Source organism: Elgaria multicarinata, chromosome 6, assembly GCF_023053635.1.
Source record: "Elgaria multicarinata webbii isolate HBS135686 ecotype San Diego chromosome 6, rElgMul1.1.pri, whole genome shotgun sequence".
NCBI classification, from domain to species: domain Eukaryota; kingdom Metazoa; phylum Chordata; class Lepidosauria; order Squamata; family Anguidae; genus Elgaria; species Elgaria multicarinata.
Genome location: NC_086176.1, coordinates 102,464,566 through 102,491,176, shown reverse-complemented (window position 1 = coordinate 102,491,176; position 26,611 = coordinate 102,464,566). Strand labels below are relative to the sequence as shown.

Below are 26,611 nucleotides of genomic sequence, written 5' to 3'. Positions count from 1 at the left end.
TTAGAGATGTTTATACAGGGAAAAAGTGCATCTTAGAATCGAAGAAATACGGTAAGTCGAGCCTTTCCTATCCTGGAAAACAGTGAAGTGTGAAGGAATAAGTGGATATGAAGGTGGGATATTTAGAGGGAGCCTCTAAAGACCATATTTTATCATCAGTGATCATCAATGCTTAGCCAATGGTTTCTTCCTCTTGCTAAAACTAGAAGTGTCAGACGCAAGGAAGGAAGGAAGGAAGGAAGGAAGGCTTGTGTGAAATTAAAAAACAATATCGTAGAGCTGGAAAAAGTGCAGAAAATGGCAACTAAAACGATCGAGGGGCTGGAGCATCTCACCTATGAAGAAAGGTTACGACAGCTGGAATTATTTAGCTTGGGGGAAAAGGAAGCTAAGGAGAGACATGATAAAGGTGTAGAAAATTATGCATGGTGTGGAGAATGTGGCTAGGGAGACATTTTTCTCCCTCTCTCAAAATGCTAGAACCCAATGGGGTCATCCTGTGAAGCTGATTGTGGGAGATTCAGGACAGATCAAAGGAAGTTCTTCACACAGTGCATAGTTCCACTAGGAAATTCACTGCGGTGATGGCCACCAATTTGGATGGCATTAAAGGGGGTTGGATAAATTCCTGGAGGAGAAGGCTATCAATGGCTACTAGTCCAGATGGCTATGTGCTGCCTTCAGTACCAGAGGCATTAAGCGTATGTACACCAGTTGCTGGGGAACATGGGTGGGAAGGTGCTATTGCATTCACATCCTGCTTGTGGGTTCCTGGTTAACAGCTGGTTGGGCACTGTGTGAACAGAATAATGTACCAGGTGGCATCTTGGTCTGCCAGCAGGACTCTTCTTATGTTCTTATGAAGTTAAGCTGTGCTCTCAGCTCTTAAGCAAACACCAACTGCTTAATGGTCACCACCAGCATCTGTTCCTGCAGGCTGTACCGAGGGAGATGAGAGGGAGATCACAGCCTTTTCTACCAGCCCTGTTGAAAGACTGAATCCTCCTCCACACACACACACTTTTCTCTACAACGCTTTTTCCTTGCATGTTGTGACTTTCCAGATAGTAAGCCTGTGAGCAGGAATTGCCTTGTTTAATGGATATGTAAGCCACTCCGTGAGCCTTTTTTGGGCTGAGGAGCAGTGGAAAAGACACCTCGGAAAAATAAAATGCTACAACTAAAGTTAAGACATGCCCTCAGTCCTTAATATGCCCTTACCCCTAACGTGTATAGTGGACAATTGTGTAGTCTCTTAGAAGGGAAATGTGCACTTGGCACATGCTCAGAGGCACATTTCCCACTGTATGGGCTTCATGTTGTCCAGGGCTGAAGCCTGTCATTGTAAAGAGATTCTGAGGGCTACCCCTCAAGAAACTTTGGCTAGAGTTCAGCCTCTGCACCTCTGCCGTTTTCTCCCCTCTCCAGCAGCTGTGGGGAAACCATGCCGCTCTCTCTGCCTTCCCCTCCCTTTACACGTGTATGTTGAGCCAGCTGTGTTAGCTCAGTGGGCATTCTGCACAGGCTCAAGAGCACTGTTTTCTTCAGCCTGGCTCCACAGGGATGAACTTCGGAACTGAAAACTCAACCTGCTGGAGCTGACGGCCCATGTCCTTAGAATTGCTTTCCACCCCTTCCTGGCCCCACTTCGACAGATGCTTGCGCGGGTGGGCACCCTTTCCCTCTTTGCTGACTCTGGGCGGGAAGCTTTACCAGCTGGACTGACAACGACAGCCTGTTGCGTCGGGGGGGGGGGAACCAGTGGAGGCTGGTGGCTCCTATTTCAATGGGTTTCGGTCAGAACCAGCCAGGACTCTAAAAGAGCTGCCCAAGGTGCTGAACCCCCCTCCCCAAAGTAGGTTCAGCACCTTGGACAGCTCCTTCGGGTGTTCCACTGTGGGGGAAACCTTCCTGTCGCGCCCTTGAATGAAGGAGCTCGGACGCCCAGCCCACCCAGCCCCTTTGGTCCTTCTCCCTGTCCAATGAGGGTGGGGGGCATAATTCCGAGGAAACGCGGCCAGGCTGGGGCTGGAAGAAAGACGCGCGCCTCTGGCTGGACGGGCGTGGGGCGGAGGGCGGCCGAGGCAAGAGGAGGAGGGAGGAGGGCGCGAGGCGGGAGGGGCGCGGCTGGGTTGCACCTCCGCCGCCCAGCCAGCCAGTTCGGCGGGCGGGCGGGCGCCGCCTCCCTTCCGAGCCCGAGTTCCCGGAGCCCCCTCGAGGGGAGGCGCCAGGCGCCTGACCTTTGCTGCCACCTCGCCCAGCCTGCGTATAAAGGCGGGTCAGCCGGCGAGGCGAGAAGTAGCGCCGCGCTCTCCCACTCGGCGGCAGCAGTAGCAGCAGCAGCAGCAGCCGCCGCCGCCAGAGGACGAGCAGGAGGCGCCGCGCGCCCCGCCAGCATCGCCCTTCTCGCTCGAGCCGAGTCCGCCCCGTCCAGGCAACGCGACGCTCCATGGCGCGCCCCGAGCTCCAGCTGCTGCTGCCGAAGCCCTTCTCGCTGCTGGCTCTGCTCGCCGTCGCCCTGCTGCTCCAGGGACGCGCCGGCAGCGCGGCTCCCTTGCAGGGCAGCGGGACCCCGATGGCCAAGATCTATCCCCGAGGCAGCCACTGGGCAGTGGGTGAGTGAGCAGCCCCCAGGGCCAAGAGAACCGGGCGTGGGTCGTGCCCCCCACCCCACCCCCACCCCGTTGGTGCTTCTCGGAGGGGCGCGAGACACAAGGAATGTTAAGCGGTGTAGGTCTCTGCCGCGAAGCGCTTGCAGGCTCGGCTTCTAAGAGTGACAAGGGCGGACACATCTTCGGGGTGTTGGGCGAACAGGGGTGGGAGCCGAGGCACAGCAAGCTGCCTCTAGTTTTATTGGGGGGGGGGGCTATTTTAGTGGATCGTTGTTTCTAGCTGTTTTACGTTTTGTATACTTCTTACGTTATACGTTTTGTATACGTTTGTATACGTTTTGTATCGCATGGAAGCTTTACATTTGTTGTTGAGCCGCCTTTGAGAAAGGGGTCTAAGCAATCTAGTACTACTAGTAGTAGTAATAACAACAATGGTCCCCCAAACTTTTTTTAAAAAACTGACAATCCACTGCTCTTAATTTATCATCAGTCAGTTGTCTTGGAGGGCTCATGGACCATTTCCTCCCAATCAAAGTATTCACCCACTTTAACAACCTAGTAGCTTCTTTATTTCCAGTGATCATCAACTTCAGGTTGGCCACCCTTTAGCCGTGCACCCATCACTTTTTCCTCCATCCTCCCCCCCACCCATTGGTGTCAAACCACTTAGTGTGGACATACATAACCTCCGGGATGGCAGCTTTCTCTCTTCACACAATGTATCGTTTATCTGGGGGATTGATTGACTTTTATGTGATCACTGCTAGCTAGTTCCTTCAATGGGTCTAAGGCACAGTAGTGCAGTTAGGTAATGATAGACGTGATGGTCTTTTTATCCCCACTCCACCCTTCTTATAATGGATATAGGGGTTATTTCACTTGCTTCAAAATGTGGTGCACGAGCCTTGGGGTGTGTGTGTGTGTCCCTCTTGCTCATTCTGATGAGTAGGACCCTGAACCTCTGCCCCAAAGTCCTACGCTGATGGTGTTGTTGATCAACCACGGCAAGTGGGTCTTGCTAATAGTAATAACCAATGTTGCATTGTGGAGTGCCTGGTGTGGAGAAACTGGATGGGGAGATATTTTTCTCCCTCTTTCATTATACAAGATGCCTGTGGGGTGATCCCATGAAGCTGATAGGTGGGAGATTCAGGACAGATTAAAGGAAGGACTTCTTCACACAAATGATAGAATTCACTTCTACAAGATGTAGCAATGGCCACCACTTCGGATGGCTTTAAAAGGGGATTGCACAAATTCATGGCGACTAGTTCTGATCGCTATGTGCTACCTCCAATATCCAAGGCAGTATGCCTGTATACACCTGTTGCTGGGGAAGATGGGTGGGAAGGTGCTGTTGCACTCATGTCCTGCTTGTGAGAGTGGAGGCTGGTGGCTCCAAGCTCATAGGGCAGGTGAACCAGTCAGAACTCTAAAGGAGTTGTCCAACGTGTTGAACCCTAACCCCCAAATAGCTCCAGCACCTTGAATAGCTCCATTGGAGTTCTGACTGGTTCTGACTGAAACCCATTGTGGATTCACCACCCCACTGACATTGAAGCCACCAACCTTCACTGGCTTGTGGCTTTCCCTCAGGCAGCTGGTTGACCTCTTTGAGAATCAAATGCTGGACTAGATGGACCCTTGGTCTGATCCAGCAGGGCACGTCTTATGTTCCTGTTCAGTGTTCCAGCCAGCCAGTCAGACGGCTATGCCCCTTTCCAAGATATGCCATTTCTTTCCCCCTCCCCCATTTTCTATCCCCCCATAACCATCAGACATTATTCTGTGGCACACTCAGTCGTCATTGAACTATTAATGGGGCTGCTGTTGCCCCTTAAGACTTTTTTCCTAAAGATTTTCTTTCTTCTGCTGCTGTTTCTTTTTTTTTTCCTTTTTCTTTCTGTACTTCTGCAAAATGTGGGATTCCCCCAAACCTGCTGAGATCTCGGTTTTGCACATGAGTGGTGCCATTTTGCCTACATAGGGTCCCATACTCAGAGTTTAAGTTTGCCATTGGTGTATAGGACAGCTTAAAAGGAACCCTTTTTATTGGAGCATGTTTGGTGTAGAGATATGTGTGCATTTCCCCATGAAAGCAAAAGAGAAAAGATCACAATATTGATTTTTCAATTCAGTCAAAGTACTCGAGTTGGATGTTTGTTTAGCTCTGTTGTCTTGAACAGCATGAAACCTTTAAGTCCCAGGGTTTTCAGTACGGCCGGGTTGATGGTTGACATTTAGCACAGTTCCCACTTACCACCTTCAAGAGCACCACGTTCTAATTGGCAGTGGGTGCTGCCCACATGCTCAACGCATCTTTACGGGTAGAGTGGAGATTCTAACCTACTTCAGAGCTCTTGATTACAAAACCAGTAGCTCTCCTGGTTTGAATAAGCGCGATGTACTAGGGTGTGGTTTTGTGTGCATTCCAGTTTTGTGAACTGCAAAGAAATGCATTTAGGCAGTAATCTTAAACACACTCTCTGGGCATAAACACCACTGAATATTACAGAATTTACTTCTGAGTAAAGCTGCCTAGGACTGCACCATTAGGATTTGGATGGAAGTGCAAGGTGACCGCAAACACCTGTTCTGATTCACCAAATAACAAAGCAAGCTGCAAATAAATAATGTTTTATTCACAGAAGGAGTTATCTCCACCTGGAAGCGGGACCACAAACAGTTTCTAGATATTGCTTATTTTCATCCCAGGATGACAGAGAAAATGTGATTGGAAGCAGGGTGTCAAGCATTTCAGAGAAATGTTCACACTTTCTGGTGGCTCACCTTAATTTAAAAACAACGCAAACAATAATTGGAGAGTTTGGGGGAGTGGCAGATAGGTTTGAAGAGAAACATGGGTTCAGAGGAAGGTTCATGCAGAAGGAACTGAGAGCTATGGCCATAACTATATCATTGCTGAGCACCAAGTCGGAAAAAGCAGGTTTTCCTTTTTGTACACATAAGAACTAGAAACTTGATGGTGCCATTAAGAGGGTTCTTTGTTGGTAAACCTGATCAGAGAAAGATCAGGGCCATCAATACTTTGCACTAAACAAGCAAACCCAATATTCCATGAAATCCCAACTGTCCATCAAGAAAAGGTGGATTCCATGGCATGCATAAATTATACAAAGTTGCATTTTCTTCACAATTTATTCCACTTCTGCTTGTCATGGAGAGTTTTCAAGGAGCTGTCCGGGGCACTGAAGCCCTGTCCCATGGCCAGAGATTTCATATTCAATCACTCCTTTGACTTCTGAGCTTTAACCAAGCGCCATCCATATGCGTGGTTAACCAAGCACCACCCGTATAGCTTTGCAGTCCCGAGAGCTAGGAACATGTGTTATTTTATTGAAATGAAAGTGTCAAGAAAACTCTGGAAAACTCATTTTTCTGTGCCCGGTACCACATTTTGTATTTGTGCAGAATGGCAGATCACAAAGCAGAACCCTGATACTGACAGCTGTCGCTGCTCTGCTTGTGCTGTTGCAAAACTCCCACCTTGGATGTAATCCTATGAGATTCAGGCATTCCTCGCCGGAGCATAGGATCCCAGCTCTTGGCACTAATTGCATGGCGTTCTGCTTTGTCTCGCAGGTCACTTCATGGGGAAAAAGAGCACTGGAGAGTTCCCTTATATATATGAAGAGCAAAACGAAACTCCCTTCTCTTCGCTACCCGATGATGCCAAGCAGCTGGGAGACACTTGGCACCGGGGAGAGAAATACAAACAGATCCTCAAGATTCTCGAGGGGAACGAAAGCCAAGGTGCTCAGGTCCTCAGGGAAGAATTGCCCTTTCCCCGCAAGGGGGCTTGGGAGGCAGAGGACAGCAGCAGTTTCAAAGAAGTAAGTGTAATGATCACAAAGGATCTCTGATAGTCTTTCAGTTCAAACTTTTACTGTGAAAATCACTGGCTCATGCAAATTGTGGCTCAACAGAGGTGAAAAACCCAGAAGCTCAACAAGCGCAGGTCACAATATCATAGATCATAGAATAGCAGAGTTGGAAGGGACCTACAAGGCCATTGAGTCCAACCCCCTGCTCAATGCAGGAATCCACCCTAAAGCATCCCTGACAGATGCTTGTCCAGCTGCCTCTTGAAGGCCTCTAGTGTGGGAGAGCCCACGACCTCCCTAGGTAACTGTTTCCATTGTCATACTGCTCTAACAGTCAGGAAGTTTTATATAACTAACTTTCAAGTATAATATTGAACTATGCAAGCAACCAGTACAAGACAGATCAAAACCACAATATACATCATATTATTTATTTATTTATTTATTTATTACATTTTTATACCACCCAACAGCCAAAGCAATTTGGCAGGGGCTCACGGAGAAGGGCCCCTGTGGATGATCTTACTGTCCGGGCAAGTACATATGGGAAGAGGCGTTCCTTCAAATAACCTGCCCCCAAATTAATGATTATTAATTAATTTATTTATTTAGCATTCATAAAGTGCTTTCAGTGTTCAAAGTAATCTCCACAACAACCCTTTAAGGTAGGCTGACATTCTTAGCTCCCTATTGCAGATTAAGGGATCGAGGCTTAGAGAGAGAGAGGGGGGAGGGGGCTGCTTAATGGATTTCTCCTGATGTCTCAGCCGATTATTACAACATTTGTCATAATGAACTGAAATTAAAGAATTCGCTTGACCAATAGACCAAGGGTGGAGAATCTCAGGCCCGGGGTCCAAAGCTAGCCCTCTTGGGTTGCGCAGATGGCCACGCTCCATCCCCTGGCCCCACCTGCTTTCCACACCCACACACCCCACCAGGTGGTTTCCTGGTTTTGTGCAAATAACAATAATAATAATAATAATAATAATAATAATAATAATAATAATATTTCTTATCTGCCTCTCCATCCTGATCAAGGCGGGGAACAACAATAAGTATAAAATATATAAAATATTGATTAAAAACATAGTATACATTGTTAAAACTTCCTAAAAAAACATAAAACATGCTGAAATCATCCTAAATTTCCACTAGATAGGCCTGACAGAAGAGATCAGGTAATTAAGCCTTTCCTATGGCTTAGTTACTGGCAGTAAGAGCTTTAAGATGAAATACGATGCTATTTTTGTATTTCCGCTCTGGCTATTTTGCCTTTGGCCCTGGCCACTTCTGACCACGCAGCCCTGGGAGTGCCTCCAAAATTTAATTCAGCCCCTCCCACCCCCCGGCAATAGACTGTTCACTTATTTCCACACCCCTGCAATAGACAGTTATAGGCATGCGCAGCACATTTAATTAGGATGCACATCCAGGGAATTTTTATTATTTATTTATTCATTTTTTAAAAAAGGCGAACATTTATTGAATGCTCAGTCATAAAGGACATTATTTTTATTCATTTATTTATTAGACACAGCTTGCCTGACCAGGGAGGGGCCGTTGCGGGTGAGCAGGGTTGGAATGAGGAGATATTCCAAAACATTGGTGGGGCTTTGTGGTAACATTGGCTGGAGGAGGGTCTTATGAGGCGATATTAGCCTTCGAGGGGGAAGGGCTCTACCTGGCATCATGGCTTCTGGCAGAAATACATTATTGCTTGAGACATTAGGGTGTGCCTGGGCACAACCAGCACACCCCTTGTGCCTGCCTATGCACTTAGTTCCCCACTGTGCAAAAGATGGTTCACTTAGTTCCCCGCCCCTTAACAGACAGTTCCCCACCTCTCCAATAGACTGTTTCCATAGTTCTCCACCTCTGCAACAGAGTCACTTAGTTCTGATTTCTTCACCTACTCACTGCAAGTTAAAGTCACTCCCGCCCCCCAGCAATCCTGAACAGCGTTTCCAGCGGCACTGGGATCACCTGAGCGGGGCAAAGCTAAGCATCATCTCCCACCCCAGCAACCCCAATTGGGATGTCTGTCCTTGAGCTTTAAGTAGCAGCCCTGGAACAGTTGATGGGGTGCTTGTCAGTCTCAGTGGGCCACATGGAGAGCCCTGGAGGACCATGCCACGACACAGGCTCTGAACACCAAGCCTGGCCGTGGCTACTCCCTGCTCAAGCCAAGCACCACCGCTTGATACGCCTGAGGCAAGGGATAAAAACCACCTTCCTACAAACTATGTGGAGAAAGGGGTTAAATGGAGAAGGATTTCAATATATAAAATAAAACACTGTGAGTTATATGTGCTGAGGTGAATTATTGTCAGAGTGGGTGCTAAATGTGTAAACTTCAGATGATAAATGCCAAACAGACACATGGGATTTTTGTGGTAGTTAAAAACAAAATAATTAAAATTTATTTTTAAAAGTTCACAAGCTTGGTTTCAAATAAAACATTTAAAAACCTTTTTTGAAACCTTTCATCCAATCCTTTCACTCATTCACATACACGCTTTCCTTTCCCTCACACAATCACTCTTGAGCTTTCTTTATTATCTGTATTGATTAATATACATCAATTATGTGCACACCACACTCCAAAGACACCACTCTCTATCCTGAACCTCAAATTTTCCCAGAACTTAAGTACTCTAAACACAGAGAGCACTAAAGACTCTAAGAGTACCTAAAAAGTCCCTCTCAATCCCCTCAGTCATTCCCTTATATATTACTCCTCCCCCTCCCAAGACATTCTAACTCCGCCCACTCAGGCCAACATTCTAAACTCACCACAGACTTACAAACTTCAGATATACATTTGGGAACTGACTTGTGGGGTGTAACGCCACAGACCATACAGGCAAAAAGTGTCCCATTGCTAACAATGGATCTGTTAATTTTGGTTTCTCTCAACTTCTCATTTTCCCCATCTTAAGTTTGATTCATCTCAAACTCTGAAAATTTCTCCAGTCTTAAGTTTGTTTTGTTCTGGATTTTGATTTTTTTTTTTTTTTAAAAAAATGACATTTGCATGAAAATTCATAAGCATTTTTGTACACCTTTGTTAATTAGCGGATTAACTAAAACAAATACAGCCCATGAGGTAATGGTGATTAGGAAAAGATGTGTGTTGAGCAAAATGGCTGCATATATTAATATGTATTAAAGCAGCAGGTGGCTTTTGACAAGTCCGTTCTCCAAACTATATTATTCTTCCTTCCTTCCTCTTCATCAGATGATGGATTACCTGCTGCAAGTGATGGATAGAAAAGAAACCTCTCCAAGTTGAAGTGACTGTGACCCAACACCGAAGGCATAGAGTAATATCCTTAAGAGACTATGGTTTTTCATTTTGTTGTATATGATAATGTATGAATTATCTTTTGTGTTAAACACATTTTTCCTTTGGTGTAAAATAACCTGTTCACTTGTATTCCTAACAATGACTACACTTCGGAGTGCTTTCCCCCCTTCCAAGCAGCATTTTTTTCTCATTTTGAACTGCTTTGTTGTACATAATTGTCAATGAAGGGTCTTCCAATTCTCTGATGGTACTTTGCCATTTTCCTCTCTGATCACTTCATCTTTTATGTTACAATCATTCAGCATCTCAGCATTCACAATAAATGAGTATCTCTACCTATAAAACGGAAAGTATGTGTGTGCGATGTATGTCAGGAAATATTTACCCACTTCCAGATGAATTGGAAACTTGAAATTTGGCATGCTGATAGGTCTGGTTGTACAATGTACCAGAAAAATCTAAAAACACAGAATTTGGGGGTTTTAAGTATGTTTTAATGAATTTAATAAAAACCAAGGCTTATACCTACAACTCCCAGCATGCCTTGGTCAGAACTCCCAGCATGCCTTGGGCAAGAGGCCAGACTTACTGGCCTTTGGCAGCCATTGTGAGTGCATAGGTGAGTTGCCGCTGCTTGTATATCTATATAAAAGACATAGAGGTTAGCATTTTTATTGATCTGAAGCAGTCTTGGTGACCCAGCAGCCTTGGTGAAGTTAAGCGAGTCCTGATTGGCTCAGTGCTTGGGCACCTAAGCAGCCTTGAGCTCCAAGATGGAAGAAAGGCAGGATATAAATAAGCAAAATAAACATGGAGAATCATGGGAAACATCAGCCATAAGATGCACACCTGTATTTATATAGTTCAGCACTTACATACAGTGGTGTAGTGGTAAATTTTGAACCTCAGGTGCTCATTATGACAGTCTTCATAGCGACAGGTAATATCCTACGTTAATCCTACATAGAGTAGACCCATTGAAATGAATGGAACTTAAGTTAGTTGTGACTAATTTCGGTCTCATTCATTTCAATGGGTCTACTCTATGCAGGATTAGCATTGGATTCTACTCCATGGCTCCAAGGAGAGTCCAAAAATGCAGGGGTTTGTATTGATTCATATCAACAAATCAGTTCTAGGAGACTTCATCACTACATGGAGCAGGTCTTTTGTAAAGCTCATGCCCATTCAAGACCAGGGGCTCATCTACACCAGGCAGGATATTCCACTATGAAAGCGGTATGAAAGTGATATGTAAAAGGCAGGAGCCACACTACTGCTTTATAGTGGCATTGAAGTGTGCTGACAACTGTTGGGGCCCATGACACATACCATATACCAATTTCATACCACCTTCATAGTGTTATATCCTGCTTGGTATAGATGGGCTCCAACAGTTGCCAGTGCACTTCAGTACTGCTAAAAAGCAATAGTATAGATCCTGCAGTGCACTTTAATACCTCTATAAAGCAGTAGTGTGGCTCCTGCCTTTTATATACTGCTTTCATGCCACTTTCATAGTGGAATATCCTGCTTGGTGTAGATGAGCCCCAAGCCACCTTAAAATATTTTGCATTGCAACAAGAAACAATATATTGCTGCTTGGGAAATTCATTTCTCCCCTCAAGCTATTATGAGAATTGCAGCTAAGTTCAGGAAAAACAGGGAAGTCTGAAAGGGGTGGCAGATGATGTCAGCACCCTTGTTAATCAAAAAGTGTTGATTCTATTGGATCTGCTGCACCCATGCCAACACACCCTGCTTGTGAATTTACAGAGACATCTAGCTCACCAGCCTGGAAAAGGAGTGCTGAATGTGTTGGTGAACTGATCCTGAAAGGAAGTTCTTGGGTTCTGAAATCACTCCCTGTAATAGTGAACTACCGTATTTCTTCGATTGTAATACGCCAACGATTGTAAGACACACACTAATTTCAGTACCACCAACAGAAAAAAAACCCCTAAGACACACCTGCGATTCTAAGACACACCTCGTTTTTAGAGATGTTTATATGGGGGGGGGGGGGGGAGTGCGTCTTAGAATCGAAGAAATAGGGTAATTTTGTGCCAACAGCTATGTAGCAAAAATGGGGCCACTGAGAAAGAAGGAGGGATCAAGGTTTGCAGAAGTACATTTTAAAAACAAAACAAAAAACACTATACAGGCAACTTCCCTGCCCCCTCTGCGTGAAATAACACTCCAGTGAAAAGGAGCAAACATGCACCACAACCACAGAAATTTGAAAAGTAAGAATGTAAGACTGGGAGGAGAGGGTGGAATGAAGTTTCCTGGAAGAGGGCAGAATCCTAGCCTAACTGAAGTATGGATACAATGGCCCAGTTCCGAAGACACCTTAAACCCTGGTTTTAACCACGATGAATTAAGGCTTTGTGCCTTATTCACCATGGTTAAACCCGTGGTCTAAGGTGTCTTCTGAACAAGACCACTGTAACATTTTGTTACAGTTCCAAGTTGTCCCTGGCTAATGGAGAGAAGCAAGCTGCTGGTATATTGGCCACAATCCAACAGAGAGGTAGGTGCACATACTGTAAGCCCATTGAAACTGAGCTGGACCGTGGTCATCTACTACCTCTTCTTGCTTCTTATTTCCTAATAAATTATTCCAGGAAAAGAACCTGAGCCATTTAGATGTTGTAAGGATCAATTCTTTATTTTTATTGAAATGGTGGCTCACAGAGAAATGTTCATGCATAATGAGTTGGATTCAGACTGAAGAACAGACACAATAAAATCCCAATTCTTTCAACTGGTCTACTCTAAATAGGTCTAGGACTGGATCCAACCCAATGAAGCACAGTGGGGAAGGTAGAGTTTGCTTTGGGAGTGCTACTAGTAGAAGCTGCAATAGAATCACAACAAATCCTCAAAAATATGCAAATATGGGTCACACTAAGATAATTGGAAGTGGTGCTAACAACACAATTCAGTTCAGAGTGGACCACTTGTCAAATGTGATTCAATGCAGGAGAGAGACATCTTTGAAGTTAAAGACACACACTTGCAAGGGACTTAAGAGCCTTGAATTAGGTTCTTTAAAGTTGGTGCTTTATCCTGGTGATGTACCATGAGTGAGGCCCTCAGGTGTCAGAGCCAGGTGTAGAAAGAAGCTGGGATATGCTACCCCAGCCTCAGGCATAGCAAATTAGTTCAGGCCTAATTCGCTAGGCCTGAACTAAACTCCAGGAAGGCCTCCATTAGCCCAAGCAGTAGAGTGGTACCTTCAGCTTAGGTACCACTCTACTGATGCTAGAGATGCTGAGCTAGAGAACTCAGCCTCCCATGTCCAGTATGGCTCACCATGGCAACGTTAGCAATGGTAGGTTTTCTGTTTAGATTCCAGGCATAGTGGAGGATGGTGACTGATTTGCACCATGGATATCTCCTTTCAAGATCTGACTGAAATCGGAGCTCCATTACTAGGGATTTATGCATCACTTGTCAAAAGAATCACCCAGTGCATGGTCTGAAGGCCCTTAGTAACTGTTTTGACCTCAACCCACATTGGGCTGTGCATCTATTCAGGAAGCCAAAGCCAGATCCAATCCACACGATCATTCAAGCCAGTCTTCAGCTTTATTGAGAACTGAACTGGAACTGATAACAACTAATACATGCAGAGGCGGCGGCGGAGGAGTGGAAGTTGAAGCGGCTGAAAGGACAGAAACAGGATGGATGTAGTGAAAAGACAATGCAAGGCTAGGCCTTTGGGACTGCAACTCAGGACAGCAGCCCAGGCAGGGAAGAAAACCAAGGGCCAAGAAGAGCACACCTAGAAACCCTACGTAAGCTACTGCAATATCCTTAGATGAAGAGCAGGATGTAAATAAAACAAAGGGGTTTTATGGAAGGCTACGTTGGGCCAGTGAATCAGGACAGCAGATGCTCGACAGGTCCTGGGTACACGGTCACACTTCCCATGACTTTCTTTCTCAAGCCTTACACAACCACAATTTACATGGAAAACACAACACAAGCTGACTTTTCCCTACAACTTTGGCATAGCAAAGTGGTCTTCTGGGATGTTGAGGGCCACCAATGTGGGCACCTTTAGTGGTCTGGGGGCCACTTAACATCTATGGGCTGTGTTGCTGATGTCCCAGCAAATTTCAGCAGTGGAGCAGTGGCAATTTTTTTTAAAAAATGGCAGTTTGCAAAACACTGTGAAGGAAGATGAGAAATGTTCTTACATTCTTGGGTGGTTCAACATCCAAAAACAAATCAGGTGGCGACAAAAGAAGGCTAGTCTCAGGTAGTGAGATATTACATCTGGGGTGGGTAGGTGGGTGGGATGACCTCAGAGACATCACACTAACAACACATAAAGCTGACCTGAGCCTTGAAATGCTAATACAGCCTCAGAGCCTCTGTGTATTCCCTCCACATCTCCCATGCGTAAAGGGAAAGGATTGTTGCTTAAACCCTCATGTGGGACCAACAATTTAAACATTGCAGTGTGAACTGTCCAAGGTCCCAACCAGCCAGCCATGCCTTTTATCAGGATATCAGTTTCAATTCCCGCCATTTCTTTCTTGCAAATGTTTGATGTGATTGTTCCCCCTCCCGTGCATATTTAAAACCTTTCCTTGATTCATTTTTATTTATTTCCTATAATAATTCTAACTCACCCTATATCACTTGATCTCAGAGTGTAGTATGATTATAAAAGCAATCCAACATAAAACAAACCCATTATAGTCTTCAACAGACCAAGCAAACAAATCAAAACAGGAGTACAGTCAAGGCAACCCTAAATCTTGGGTAAATCATAGAATCATAGAATAGCAGAGTTGGAAGGGGCCTATAAAGCCATCAAGTCCAACCCCCTGCTCAATGCAGAAATCCACCCTAAGGCATACCTGACAGATGGTTGTCCAACTGCCTCTTGAATGCCACTAGTGTGGGAGAGCCCACAACCTCCCTAGGTACCTGGTTCCATTGTCGTACTGCTCTAACAGTCAGGAAGTTTTTCCTGATGTCCAGCCGGAATCTGGCTTCCTGTAAATTGAGCCCATTATTCCGTGTCCTGCACTCTCGGATGATCTAGAAGAGATAGGCAGGTCTTAACCTGGCACTGAAATGAGGCCAACGTTGGGACCAGCCAAGGCCTTCTGAGTGGACGGCATTCCATAAATGGCTTGCCACAGCCATGAAGGCCCTCTTTCACAGCTACACATAATATACAGCTCCCAATGGTGGGACACAGAGGAGACCACCTTGGCAGATCTCCATGCTTGGGCAGGCGTGTTTCCCAGGTGTTGTTTGTTTTGAAGTGGGTGGAGGAGATGAATCTCTATGGGAAATTCTGGTGATGACAATTCCCACAATGAGCTGGGAGAGAAAACAATGGTTCATCTGAGTGCTCACTTAGAGAGCTCAACATTCCTGAGCTGATTACAAATTGAGCCAAATTTCTCCTTCACTACCTTACAAATTGCCCCTTCTTCCAATACCAGGTAAAGAAAAGAGCCAATAATAAACAAGAGGAGTTATTCCTCCCCACCTCAGTTTTGGAAGGAAATGTATCCCCTCTTTTTTTCATTGCCTCCTTCCCTATGTGTTAAAACGTTGACCGTTTAACCAACGTGCTTCTAGGTGGACTGTTAGAACAGTACGACAATGGAATCAGTTGCCTGGTGAGGTTGTGGCCTCTCCCACATTAGAGGCCTTCAAGAGGCAGCTGTCAGGGATGCTTTAAGGTGGATTCCTACATTGAGCAGGGGGTTGGACTCGATGGCCTTGTACGCCCCTTCCAACTCTGCTATTCTATGATTCTATGACAAAAGGGGGAGGGGAGAGAAAAAGAAGAAAAAACGCAGACAATGGAAAACAAGGAAGAGTTGAAAGTGAGGCCTCATGGGAGGGGGAGCAGGCAGAAGTGGATGGATGAGAGTGGTTGAAAATGGTGGACAGGCATGAGGAAGTAGTTGCCCAATTCCACCTGAGCACTTGTACAGTGGGCAGGAAAAAAGAGGGAGTCGAAACAGAGAGCGAGAGTTGGGCAAGTGAAAGTATGGTTGATCGGTCATTCGTTCCATTGACTCAGCATGCATCCCCACGCAGAATGAGGAAAGGAATTCAAATGGCACACTGGAGGAGAACAGCCCCACCCTCCTCTTTTGTCAGTGAAATGGCCCTTCCACACAGCCAGAGCTCTTTGGGCGGTTTACAAAAGATTTAAATATTAAAGACAATATACAAATATAACATAATAAAAACAAACAATGAACAGTATACACAAAGACAACATGTAAAAACAACTTTGAGCAATCAACGAAACCTAAAAAGCAAACCCAGGATCCCTTAAAACTGATCACATGCTGTTAAATGCCTAGGAAAAGAGAAAAAAATCTTGACCTAGCACCAAATAGACACTAACGTTGGTGCCAGGCAGGCTTTGTCAGGGAAATCATTCCATAATTGGAGGCCATCACTGAGAAGGCCTTCTCCCTTGTTGCCATCTTCCGAGCCTCCCTTGGAGTAGGCACTCAGAAGAGGACCATTAGATACTGAAAGTAGTGTGTGGGTAGGTACACGTCAGGAGCACTGGCTTATTCACGGCACTGCCTTATTTACTGCCTACAGTTCCAATTCCCAACATGCCCCAGCCAGCCATACTGGCTACGGTATGCTGGGATTTGTAGAACCTTTTTCTGTCTAAATATGCATAGGCTATTAGGGCCAGATGAGGCCCTAATAGCCTCATCTGGAAGAAATCCAAGCCTTGGATCATCACCCCTCCATTAATTCTGGTGCAATTCTACTATATTCCATTAGATGGCGCCCCTTGCCAACATATCCAAGTTGGACATTTTATGATTTAGTCCACATTTCAATGGAAGAGCTAAAATTTCACTAGCAGCCTAATATCAATCACAGTAGTATGGCAGTAATAATAGTGATTAATGATCATACTACCAAATCTCCTAATCATGAGTCCAAAACTTCAGGCAAAAAACCACATGCTTCACACCATCGTAGTTAATGGATTCAATTTGATGAGCCTGGAGTGGAAAATACCACCCATTATACAAAACTCCAGCATTCCCTGAAAATAATCACAATTCTCCACAGCTAACTTATTTATTTATTTCCCACCTGGGGGCGGGATCTAAAAGTGATTGCCAAAGCAGGCAACATCTGAAAAATTCTTTATTATATTTGTTTCCAATCCTTCCTCCATCTTATCCTCAGAGAGCAAAATGTGGTGGCTGGTCAGGGTATTCACCCTTCAAGCTAGCAGTTTGTCCTAACCTTGGGTCCCCAGATGTTGCTGGACTGCAATCCCATAATTCCCCAATTGCTGTGAGAATCATCAGTGGGGATAATCCTCCATTGTTGTGAGACGACAATGGCCATTGTAGCGCCACAGCATCTGGGGACTGAAGGTTGGGAAAGGCCTCACTTGAGAAATGTAACTCAATGCTGCACTATTGCTGATATTCTTATATCAGAGAGCACAACTACCCACAGCACATGCACACAAACCTACATTTCTGTATGCAACTCTACAGCATGAACTTTAGGCAAATCCCAAACTACCCAAATTCACAGACGATCCCGCTATCAATTGTTTATTATTCATGATGGCTAAACTGAACATTCATGTTTGGGAGCAGTATTGCTGGGGATATACTGGAGGTTGTGGAGAAAGGCTATCTCCATCATGGCCTGCTTGTGGGTGTCCTAGAGGCAGATAGTTGGGTATCAAGGGCAGGTAAGGCACGACATGACAGCCCACAGTGGTTTATTTAACCCACAGTGTGCCTGCGCCACATGTTCGGACACCATTATGAATATGCAACCGCCTACTCAAGGGTTATCCTATTGTGTGAACCCACCAACGAACATGGGTTATATGAGGGTTAAAGAGTGGTCTGTTAGAGGGTTATGTGAGGATTGTTTCACCCCACGTGAGAGTGGGATACGCAACCTCATGCCCGCGGGTGCTGCAGCTTATCGTGAGAGCTGCAACATGCTGTCCGAACCCGGTTCACTGTCAGGAACCTGCCAAGGGCCCACCCTCCAGAAGGGGCCCATTGAGAAGAGCCCCATGGAATCACTCTTCCTCTTCACCATTGCAACCTGCTTGCTCACCTGCTTCTCGCCCTGACCACAGGGGTGTTGAGGAGGCGGAGCAGAAGAGGCCCCGAGCTGCTTGCTCACTTGCTCTTTGCCTGTCCAGCAAGGAAGTGCTAGTGTTCACGAGAGAGAGAGAGAGAGAGAGAGAGAGAGAGAGAGAGAGAGAGAGAGAGAGAGAGAGAGAGAGAGAGAGAGAGAGAAGATGAGGAACGATAGCAGCTGTTGGCAATGGTGGAGTAAAGGTAGATGCACTGAGGGTCAGGGGCCACTAAAAGTGTCTTCTTCTCCAAGACCCCTCCGAAACATGGAGCTGGCCCTGATTATGGGAAAGTTGGACTAGATGGACTTTTGCCTGGACCCAGGAGGGCCCTCCTTATGTTCTTAGGCTGCAGTATTAATTTTGCTGTTATGATTACATGCCACTGAAGGCTTGAAGCATAACCTGATGAAAAATGGTTTTATACTTGCCCATGATGACGAATGTCTTGCTTTGACCTCAATAAGTCCAGGGAGCGTCCGTTTTCTAAATGCCTTTATCAAAGAGAGACGAAGTCTTGCCGACCTTGGTAGTTCAGCTTAGATTAATACCTTAAAGCTACTTTCCTCCTTGGAGTCTTTACTCTTACTTATGGTTCTTAAGAGTTCATCATCTTTGTCCTGTGTCTGTGCAATGAAAATCTCTTTCCTACACAGGAAAAGCAGGGATCTTTGGATGGCAGGAGAAGTATCTTTCCATGCATTCATGAATGAATGCATGATTTTTGAAAGGTTAAGTGGGCTAAATCACGCAGGAATCTGAATCCAAGTCTATGGATTGCCCATGTCAATAATGTTGCCTTGGTAGGAGGGAACATGGGCTTGACAGGGGACAGAAAGGTGGGATCATGGCCGATCACACAACCACATGTTCATGTGGCCAACTGTGTGGATGAGCAGGAATCACAGCTTTACAGGCTACTGCTTACCCCAGGGGTTTTGAACGTCAGGGCAGGGAAACAAACCCAAATTAGCCTGGGTTCCTAATCTGACTGACGAAAGAAAGAAAGAAAGAAAGAAAGAAAGAAAGAAAGGAAGGAAGGAAGGAAGGAAGGAAGGAAGGAAGGAAGGAAGGAAGGAAAGAAAGAGGTGGGGGGAGTCACTTTTTCATTCAGTTCATTTCTTATTTCTAGTCTTTTCCTTCAGCTTTAAACTATACTCCTCTTAGCAGCCAGAATTTAAAATCTTCTCCTCTTTGCTTAAAAAGAGCTTAAGTGAAAGAGGAAATAGATAATTCAAAGAAGAAGGAAGGGCCAATTTAAGAGCCTTAGTGAATTTAGAGTAAAGAAGTGGTTAAGGATCCAGATGATTTAATCCAGTTTTAAGAAAAGGGTTTACAGTGAGCAATTAGATGCTGGTTAAGGAATTAATCACTAATGGGTCATTAACTTTGACTGCCATTGTACAGTTAACAAGCTGAGGCAGGATTATTAGACTCAGCACCCAATTAAGAAGATATTTACTAAAAAAAAAATTCCCTACAAATACGAACTTAAAATGGAACAGGATAATTGCAGGAAAAACTACATGAGTATGTCAGATAATCATGCCCATGTAGTAAAGAAAAGGCAGAGAACTGCATGTATACTTTCCTCCTCAACCTTCACAGATTTAATTTAATTTAATTTGACTAGAAGGAGTGGTGTGTGTGTGTGTGTGTACCGTTCAGGGAGGAAAAATACTATTTTTAATTTAAGAAAATTATGTGTTCTTTCTCTTTAAACCAGTGGTTTTCAAACTTTGAGAGAACCTTTATTCACAATTACTCCATAAGGAGTTCTTGCATGTTGCAAAGGATCCTGGACCTTGCACTTCCTAGAAAAGGGATGTTGAGCCTCAAGCCTGTAGGCCAACATCTTGTAAAGTTAATTAATTATTGGCAGTAAGAGTTTGAAGGTGAAATGTCTTACATTTTGTGTATGCCCCTTTTGCCTTTGGCCACACCCACCACTGGAACATGGCCTGAAATTGAATACCCTCATTCCAGAGCTTACCCTCACCTCAAATGATTCTAGCCAGGCATGTGGAACTGCTATACCATCCATCACCTGTGAGAAGGGCAACAGCCACCTAGAGCTACCTTACCCAATTTTGGTCCCTCCACAAGTGATAGATAACTGGGACCAAGTTGGGGAAGTCTGACCTATACTAATGTATAGGGGCAGCCCAAGACATTTTGCTGCCAGAGGCAAAGGACAAGATGGCACCCACTCCCATTCCATGTAGAAAAGCCGAGTGGACTGGCAGATGTCTTCAGTACTGATGTCTGGACTGGCAGTGCCTTCAACACTGATGACTGGCAGTTGTCTTCAATACCAATGCCTGGACTGGCAGATGTCATCAATATTGTCTTCAACACTGATGTCTTGACTGGCTGACTGTTGTGCCTCCATTTGGGAAGGAAGAGGAAAACAGAACAGCTGACCCTGAGAGTGCTGCCTTGGGGAGGGGCCCAGCACAAGAGCAAGCAGAAGCTAGCTGCAGCTCAATGCAGCTGGCCTCACTTAGTCATCAGCATCACGATATAAGGCAAGCCTCAGAGTCTGTTTGACTGCTGGAAGCAATGGTTGTTCCTCAGGCTCCGTCTCAGTAGCATTCCTGCCAGCTCCCTGACTCTGCTCGGACTATACTTTGAACCTGAATGACTACGACTGTGCTTCTGTGCGTCCCTAAATCTGGTGTTGTTTGCCTTGGTGCCTGACAGATAATTTTGTCATACTGACCTTGGACTCTTTAATGACTATTGTGACTGCTGCTTATGTTGCAACTCCCATGATTTACGACACTGATGTCTTCAACAGTGTCTTCAACACTGATGTCTGGACTGGCAGATGCCTTCAACACTAATGATGGGGCAGTATCTTCCACTGGCCCCGAATGCTGCAGGCTAACTTAGTGGATGCACAGCAGGCCACATGGCCCACAGCTCTCTCCTCCAACATTTTGCTGCTGCCTCCCAGCCTCTGCCAGCTGAAGCAACTGCTTTACTTTGCCCAAGGGTAGGGCTGGCCCTGCTAATGAACATTTAGAGATGCCCATTTAAAATACAATGCATCACCCCACAGTGAGGCAAGTTGAGCTGTGTATTTGTTCAGTCTGCTGTGCTAAGTGTTGATGATGGATGACTTTGAGGCTACTTCTTGTTCTTTAACTTTAAACCAGATATGGATTTAAACCAGCGTGTTCAGAGGAGGGCAACCAGGATGATCAGAGGTCTAGAAACAAAGCCCTATGAAGAGAGACTGAAAGAACTGGGCATGTTTAGCCTGGAGAAGAGAAGATTGAGGGGAGACATGATAGCACTCTTCCAATACTTAAAAGGTTGTCACACAGAGAAGGGCCAGGATCTCTTCTCGATCCTCCCAGAGTGCAGGACACGGAATAACGGGCTCAAGTTAAAGGAAGCCAGATTCCGGCTGGACATCAGGAAAAACTTCCTGACTGTTAGAGCAGTGCGACAATGGAATCAGCTACCTAGGGAGGTTGTGGGCTCTCCCACACTAGAGGCCTTCAAGATGCAGTTGGACAACCATCTGTCAGGGATGCTTTAGGGTGGATTCCTGCATTGAGCAGGGGGTTGGACTCGATGGCCTTGTAGGCCCCTTCCAACTCTGCTATTCTATGATTCTATGGACTGGACAGCCCTTCAGTCTTTCCTCTATCAAGTAGGACACCTATCCACCCCATGTGACAATTCCTGCTCCTCCCCTTTCCCTTCCCATTAGCCACCTCTGCTGGCATGAAAACAGAGGTGTTGGCTTTGTAAGCTGATATGGGTCCAAAAATCAGGATAAAAATGGTTCAGGTAAATAAAATCAGCTAGTGGGGCCCAAATAGACATCACTGTATCTAGCAGCAATACTTCCCCACCTCATTAAAAGGAGGACTCCAATCTGGCTCCTAAAAGACCCCCTACACCCCACATTAGGGTCTGATCCAGATTGGGAGACCTGCACCTCCTCTAGAGTACCACCAATGGCGGGGAGACGTCTCTGGTGGATGAGGTTTTAAAGTCATTGCTCGTTTTGGTCCCGAGTGAATTTTGGAGAAATGCGTTCACGAAAGCAGCATGAGAGTTGAGGCTGATGCCAGAGAACCCGCCATTCCCCTGAAAGACCAGCTCCTCTTTTGGAAGAGGCTTGGGGGGGGGGGCGGTTGCCACTCAAGTCCTCCCTGCTTTTCTGTCGGCTTGCGAGCCATCCATTGCATCGCATTGTCTCTCAGCTGCACTGGGCTTGTCGACTTGGTTACAAGAGAAAAGGAGAAAGCCGAAGGGCCTGGAAGGAGAAGGAGAAGAGAGAAGCTGTTTTCAAAATACTGTGATTCCCTTTATTATCTGAGAAAAGAACCTCTCCAGTCGGCAAACGGGAGAGGGAAGCCCCATCGGGGAGGGATGTTAAGAAATTGCTAAGGTTAAAAAGCTCCCTGAAAGGAAAGCGAACAAAGATGGCCAGGCTTGTTTCTGACAGGCCTCTTCAAGATACGCACAGATTGTGAAAATATAATTAGGGCCCTCTCTTTGTGTGCCCACAATGAGTGGGAAATGTTGAAAGAAGAGGTCCTCCGCTCTTTATTGAAGCATCCCCCCCCCTCCAGGAAACAATGAGGAGGCTTGTGAGCCCTGCTCCTGCCCCTAATGAGAAACGTTAATTGCAACAATTTCCAGAGTGTGTAAAGCACCCTGCGCCCAAGAAAGTGGGCGGAATGGTGGTAGTGGTGGGGAAGGGAGTGTATTATTGAGAAGGTTCTCAGCCCCATTAAATGTGGTAACAGAGATAATGGAAAATAAAAATGCGTGTGTTTTTAAATGCTGCCCGGCTCAGAGAATAGGAATGGGTAGGGGGGCAGGGGCAGAGGTGTCATGGTGGCCGATTCTCATCCTCACGTTGGGATGGGGCACATTTCTTGACTGTGTGCTTGTTCCATGCAAGAGACTGCCTCCTCCCAAGGCAGAACACGTGACGGGATTCCTATGAGGGATTTGAGGGAAAGTGAGAAGAGATTTATTTATTTATTTTAAAGTACCGTCGGGCACCAAACGGAAACATGGATGTCAGCTTTTTCAGAGGGAAAAACAACAACTAAGGTTGCAGTCCTATATATACTTACCAGGAACGCATGTCCGAGTAGACAGACATAGCATTACAATAAGAATCTTGTGGCTGGGGCATGCTGGAAATTCTAAGACGTTTTTCTGTCTAAACATGCATAGGATTGCACCCAAACAGAATTTAGTTTTCAATCTTTTTAGATCTGGGCCCTACGTTTCACCAAAACATGCATTTGGAGGCCACCACCCCCAGTTAGGGACAAACTACATCTTACACTGAAAACATAGCTGCTAGCTACAGCTTTATTATTCTTTATATTTTTACAGTTGGGGGTGATTTTTATTGGGGCATGGGGGTGGGTTAATACTTCCCTGCCCAGCCATGATTTTACCAATGATTAAGAACATAGGAAGTTGCTTCATACTGAGTCAAACCATCGGTCCATCTAGCTTGGTATTGTCGACCCTGACTGGCAGCATCTCCCTCACAAGAGAATTCCAGCAGGTGTCATTTGTATGCATGCAACACCTGGCAAAATTCCCTCTTCATCACAATAGTTAAAGCTCCAGGAGCCCTGCCCTTTTTTGTATCTGATCACTCTAGTATAGGTCCTGCAGCTTTAACTATTGTGATGAAGAGGGAATTTCACCAGGTGCTGCATGCATACCGATGACACCTGATGATTATTTTTTCAATACAGCTGTTAAAAATACAGGAGCCCTGCCCTCCTTTCCATATGGTCACCCTAGTCAGGAAGATTCAGAACTTTACGTTTATGAGTGATTTTATATAGGTTTGTATAAATGTTACTTATTTTAGCTTGAGATCTGGAATGCTATGTTTATTCTGTATTATCTGTGTCAGTGTTAACTCTTACGTGAATATATTATCTTTCTATCGCTATCTAGTACCTTTTGTTAAATGTTTGTTTTATGATGGTATGGTGACAATATAAGGATGAACTGATCTGATCTGATATGAGCCAACAGTGCGATATGGCTGCAAGAAAGGCAAATGCTATTTTGGGCTGCATTAATAGAAGTATAGCTTCCAAATCACGTGAGGTACTGGTTCCTCTCTATTCGGCCCTGGTTAGGACTCATCTAGAGTATTGCGTCCAGTTCTGGGCTCCACAATTCAAGAAGGACGCAGACAAGCTGGAGCGTGTTCAGAGGAGGGCAACCAGGATGATCAGGGGTCTGGAAACAAAGCCCTACGAAGAGAGACTGAAAGAACTGGGCATGTTTAGCCTGGAGAAGAGAAGATTGAGGGGAGACATGATAGCACTCTTCAAATACTTAAAAGGTTGTCACACAGAGGAGGGCCAGGATCTTTTCTCGATCCTCCCAGAGTGCAGGACACGGAATAACGGGCTCAAGTTAAAGGAAGCCAGATTCTGGCTGGACATCAGGAAAAACTTCCTGACTGTTAGAGCAGTGCGACAATGAAATCAGTTACCTAGGGAGGTTGTGGGCTCTCCCACACTAGAGGCCTTCAAGAGGCAGCTGGACAAGCATCTGTCGGGGATGCTTTAGGGTGGATTCCTGCATTGAGCAGGGGGTTGGACTCAATGGCCTTGTAGGCCCCTTCCAACTCTGTTATTCTATGATTCTATGATTCTATGATCAGGTAAGCAGGTGTGGGATTCCATCCTAAGAGACTTGACCTCACTATGAGAGATTCATCATTGCCTGCCATATCAGTATTCACTTCTCAAAGCGATTCATCAACTAAACATTCCTGCACTACTAATAAGGATGTAGCATGATGTGTAATGGTGAAAACTCGGCCAACTCCAGTGGCGAAAGTGAAATATAGCATCCCTCTTTCTATGAAATATCAAAATCATTGTAAAATCCAGGACTTCTTTCCTCACAACAAGTAGTCTGGCCTGTGTGATGAGCAAAATACTTCAGGGGCAGGACAGTGAAGAAGGTGACCTCTATCAATGACATGTACATGCACACACACACAGGCAGCTGGTTGGTCACTATTTGGGATGAAGGAGAAGGGCTTCTCTGTGGTGGCACCTGCCTCTGGAATTTACTGCCGGTCTGCCTTGCTTCCTCTGACGGTCTTTCGCTACTCTGGGAAGACCATTCTTTTTACACAAGCATTTGGCCTGCTTAGCTGTTCATTTTAGTTCTCCTGGCATTTGAATCCTTGATTTAAAGCTATTTCATCTATTTCTCCCCTTTCCTTTTTTAAAAATTGCAGATCCATGCAGAAATAGTATGGAATGGACTCATGAGTGAACCTGCGCAAAAAATCACCCAAAGCAGAAATGGACAGATTTGCCCACCCGTGACCAACAGTGATATAGTGCAGGGGAACATGAGGAAGTGCAGCGCTGGGACTTTTTCAGAGCAGGAGTGGTGACATCATCTATCAGAGTACCAGGGTAATGGATGGGGCCTCCCTGCTGTAGCTAATATATGATGTGATAACATGGCTTTCAAAGTTTTACCGTATCTAAAGACAGTGCATGTGCTTTGCTTGCCAAAGGTTCAGGTTCAATCTCAGGCATCTCTCATAAACAGGAGCAGGTGATGGGAAAGAACGTCACTTACCAGCCCAAGTAAGTAAGTAAAGAACTTTACTTACCAGATAATTATCCTGACCTTATATAAGGCAACTTCCTATGTAAAGATGGCATTGTGCACATATGTGCAGCTAACAAGACAGGCAATGGTGATCTGTACAGTGGTCATTGTTGATGAGAGAAGGGAATGCTGTATGCATTGACTTGGCAGCCAGATCCTCAGTTGCAAAACTTGCAGAATTTAGATTGACGGTAGTACGTTATGCAATGCTCTTCTGTGCTATTGATGATCATGAACCATTCAGAGACAAATGGTTCTTCGTCAAGGGCAATTTTATAAAATGCAAATGCTGAAAGCAGACTAATCCTATGTATATTTAGACAGACAAAAGGTCTTCAGCTCCCAGCCTGCTGAACACTAGGCATTGAAGGACCACCACCACCACCACTCAACATCTGAACATGCATGGGATGGTGCCCTAAAGCCAGCTTACAAAAGTGGTGGCCATCTTTCATACACCATCCATGGATTTTATAAGACCACCCCTGGCAAAGGAGCTTTTGTCTCTGAAATGTGTTGCGTTCAAATAAAGACGTTTCCCTTTGTCACCTTTGAGAATACACTCTCTTTTTACATTTCAGTCAGTTTGGGTGCTTCTCTTCTGTTTTTTGTTTGATGTGATACAGCCCCATTGCTCTCACCTCGGGACTCTACCACATTCTGTTGAATGGGAAGATCTGGTCTTGGGGCATGGGAAGGTCATAGAATCATAGAACTGTGGAGTTGCAAGGGACCACAAGGACCATCTAGTCCAGCTCTCTGCAATGTGCAGGAAAACCATCATCCACGAGAGGTGGCTGTCCAGCCTCTTCTTAAAATCCTCTAGAGATGGAGAACCCACAACCTCTGTAGATAGACTGTTCCAGTGTTTTATAGATCTTACTGTCAGGAAGTTTTTCTTTATATTTAATTGGAAGCTAGGTAGCTGCAACTTATACCCATTATTGGGTCCTAATTTCTGTGGCAAAGGAAAATAATTATTGACTATCTTCCCTGTGTCTTCCTTTATGTACCTGAACACTGCTATCTGGTGTTGAGTTGGGGCAAGGCATCC

At 45.3% G+C, this 26,611-nt stretch overlaps 1 protein-coding gene across 1 annotated transcript; it reads left to right on the top strand.

The window, feature by feature from the left end:
- The first annotated feature begins 2,449 nt into the window (after positions 1–2,449).
- GRP (gastrin releasing peptide) lies at positions 2,450–10,094 on the top strand. The gene is made up of 3 exons (XM_063128691.1): positions 2,450–2,615; positions 6,216–6,466; positions 9,699–10,094. Exons 1-3 carry the CDS (start codon positions 2,450–2,452, stop codon positions 9,750–9,752), a joined length of 471 nt encoding a protein of 156 aa, XP_062984761.1. The 3' UTR covers positions 9,753–10,094.
- Positions 10,095–26,611: the final 16,517 nt, after the last annotated feature.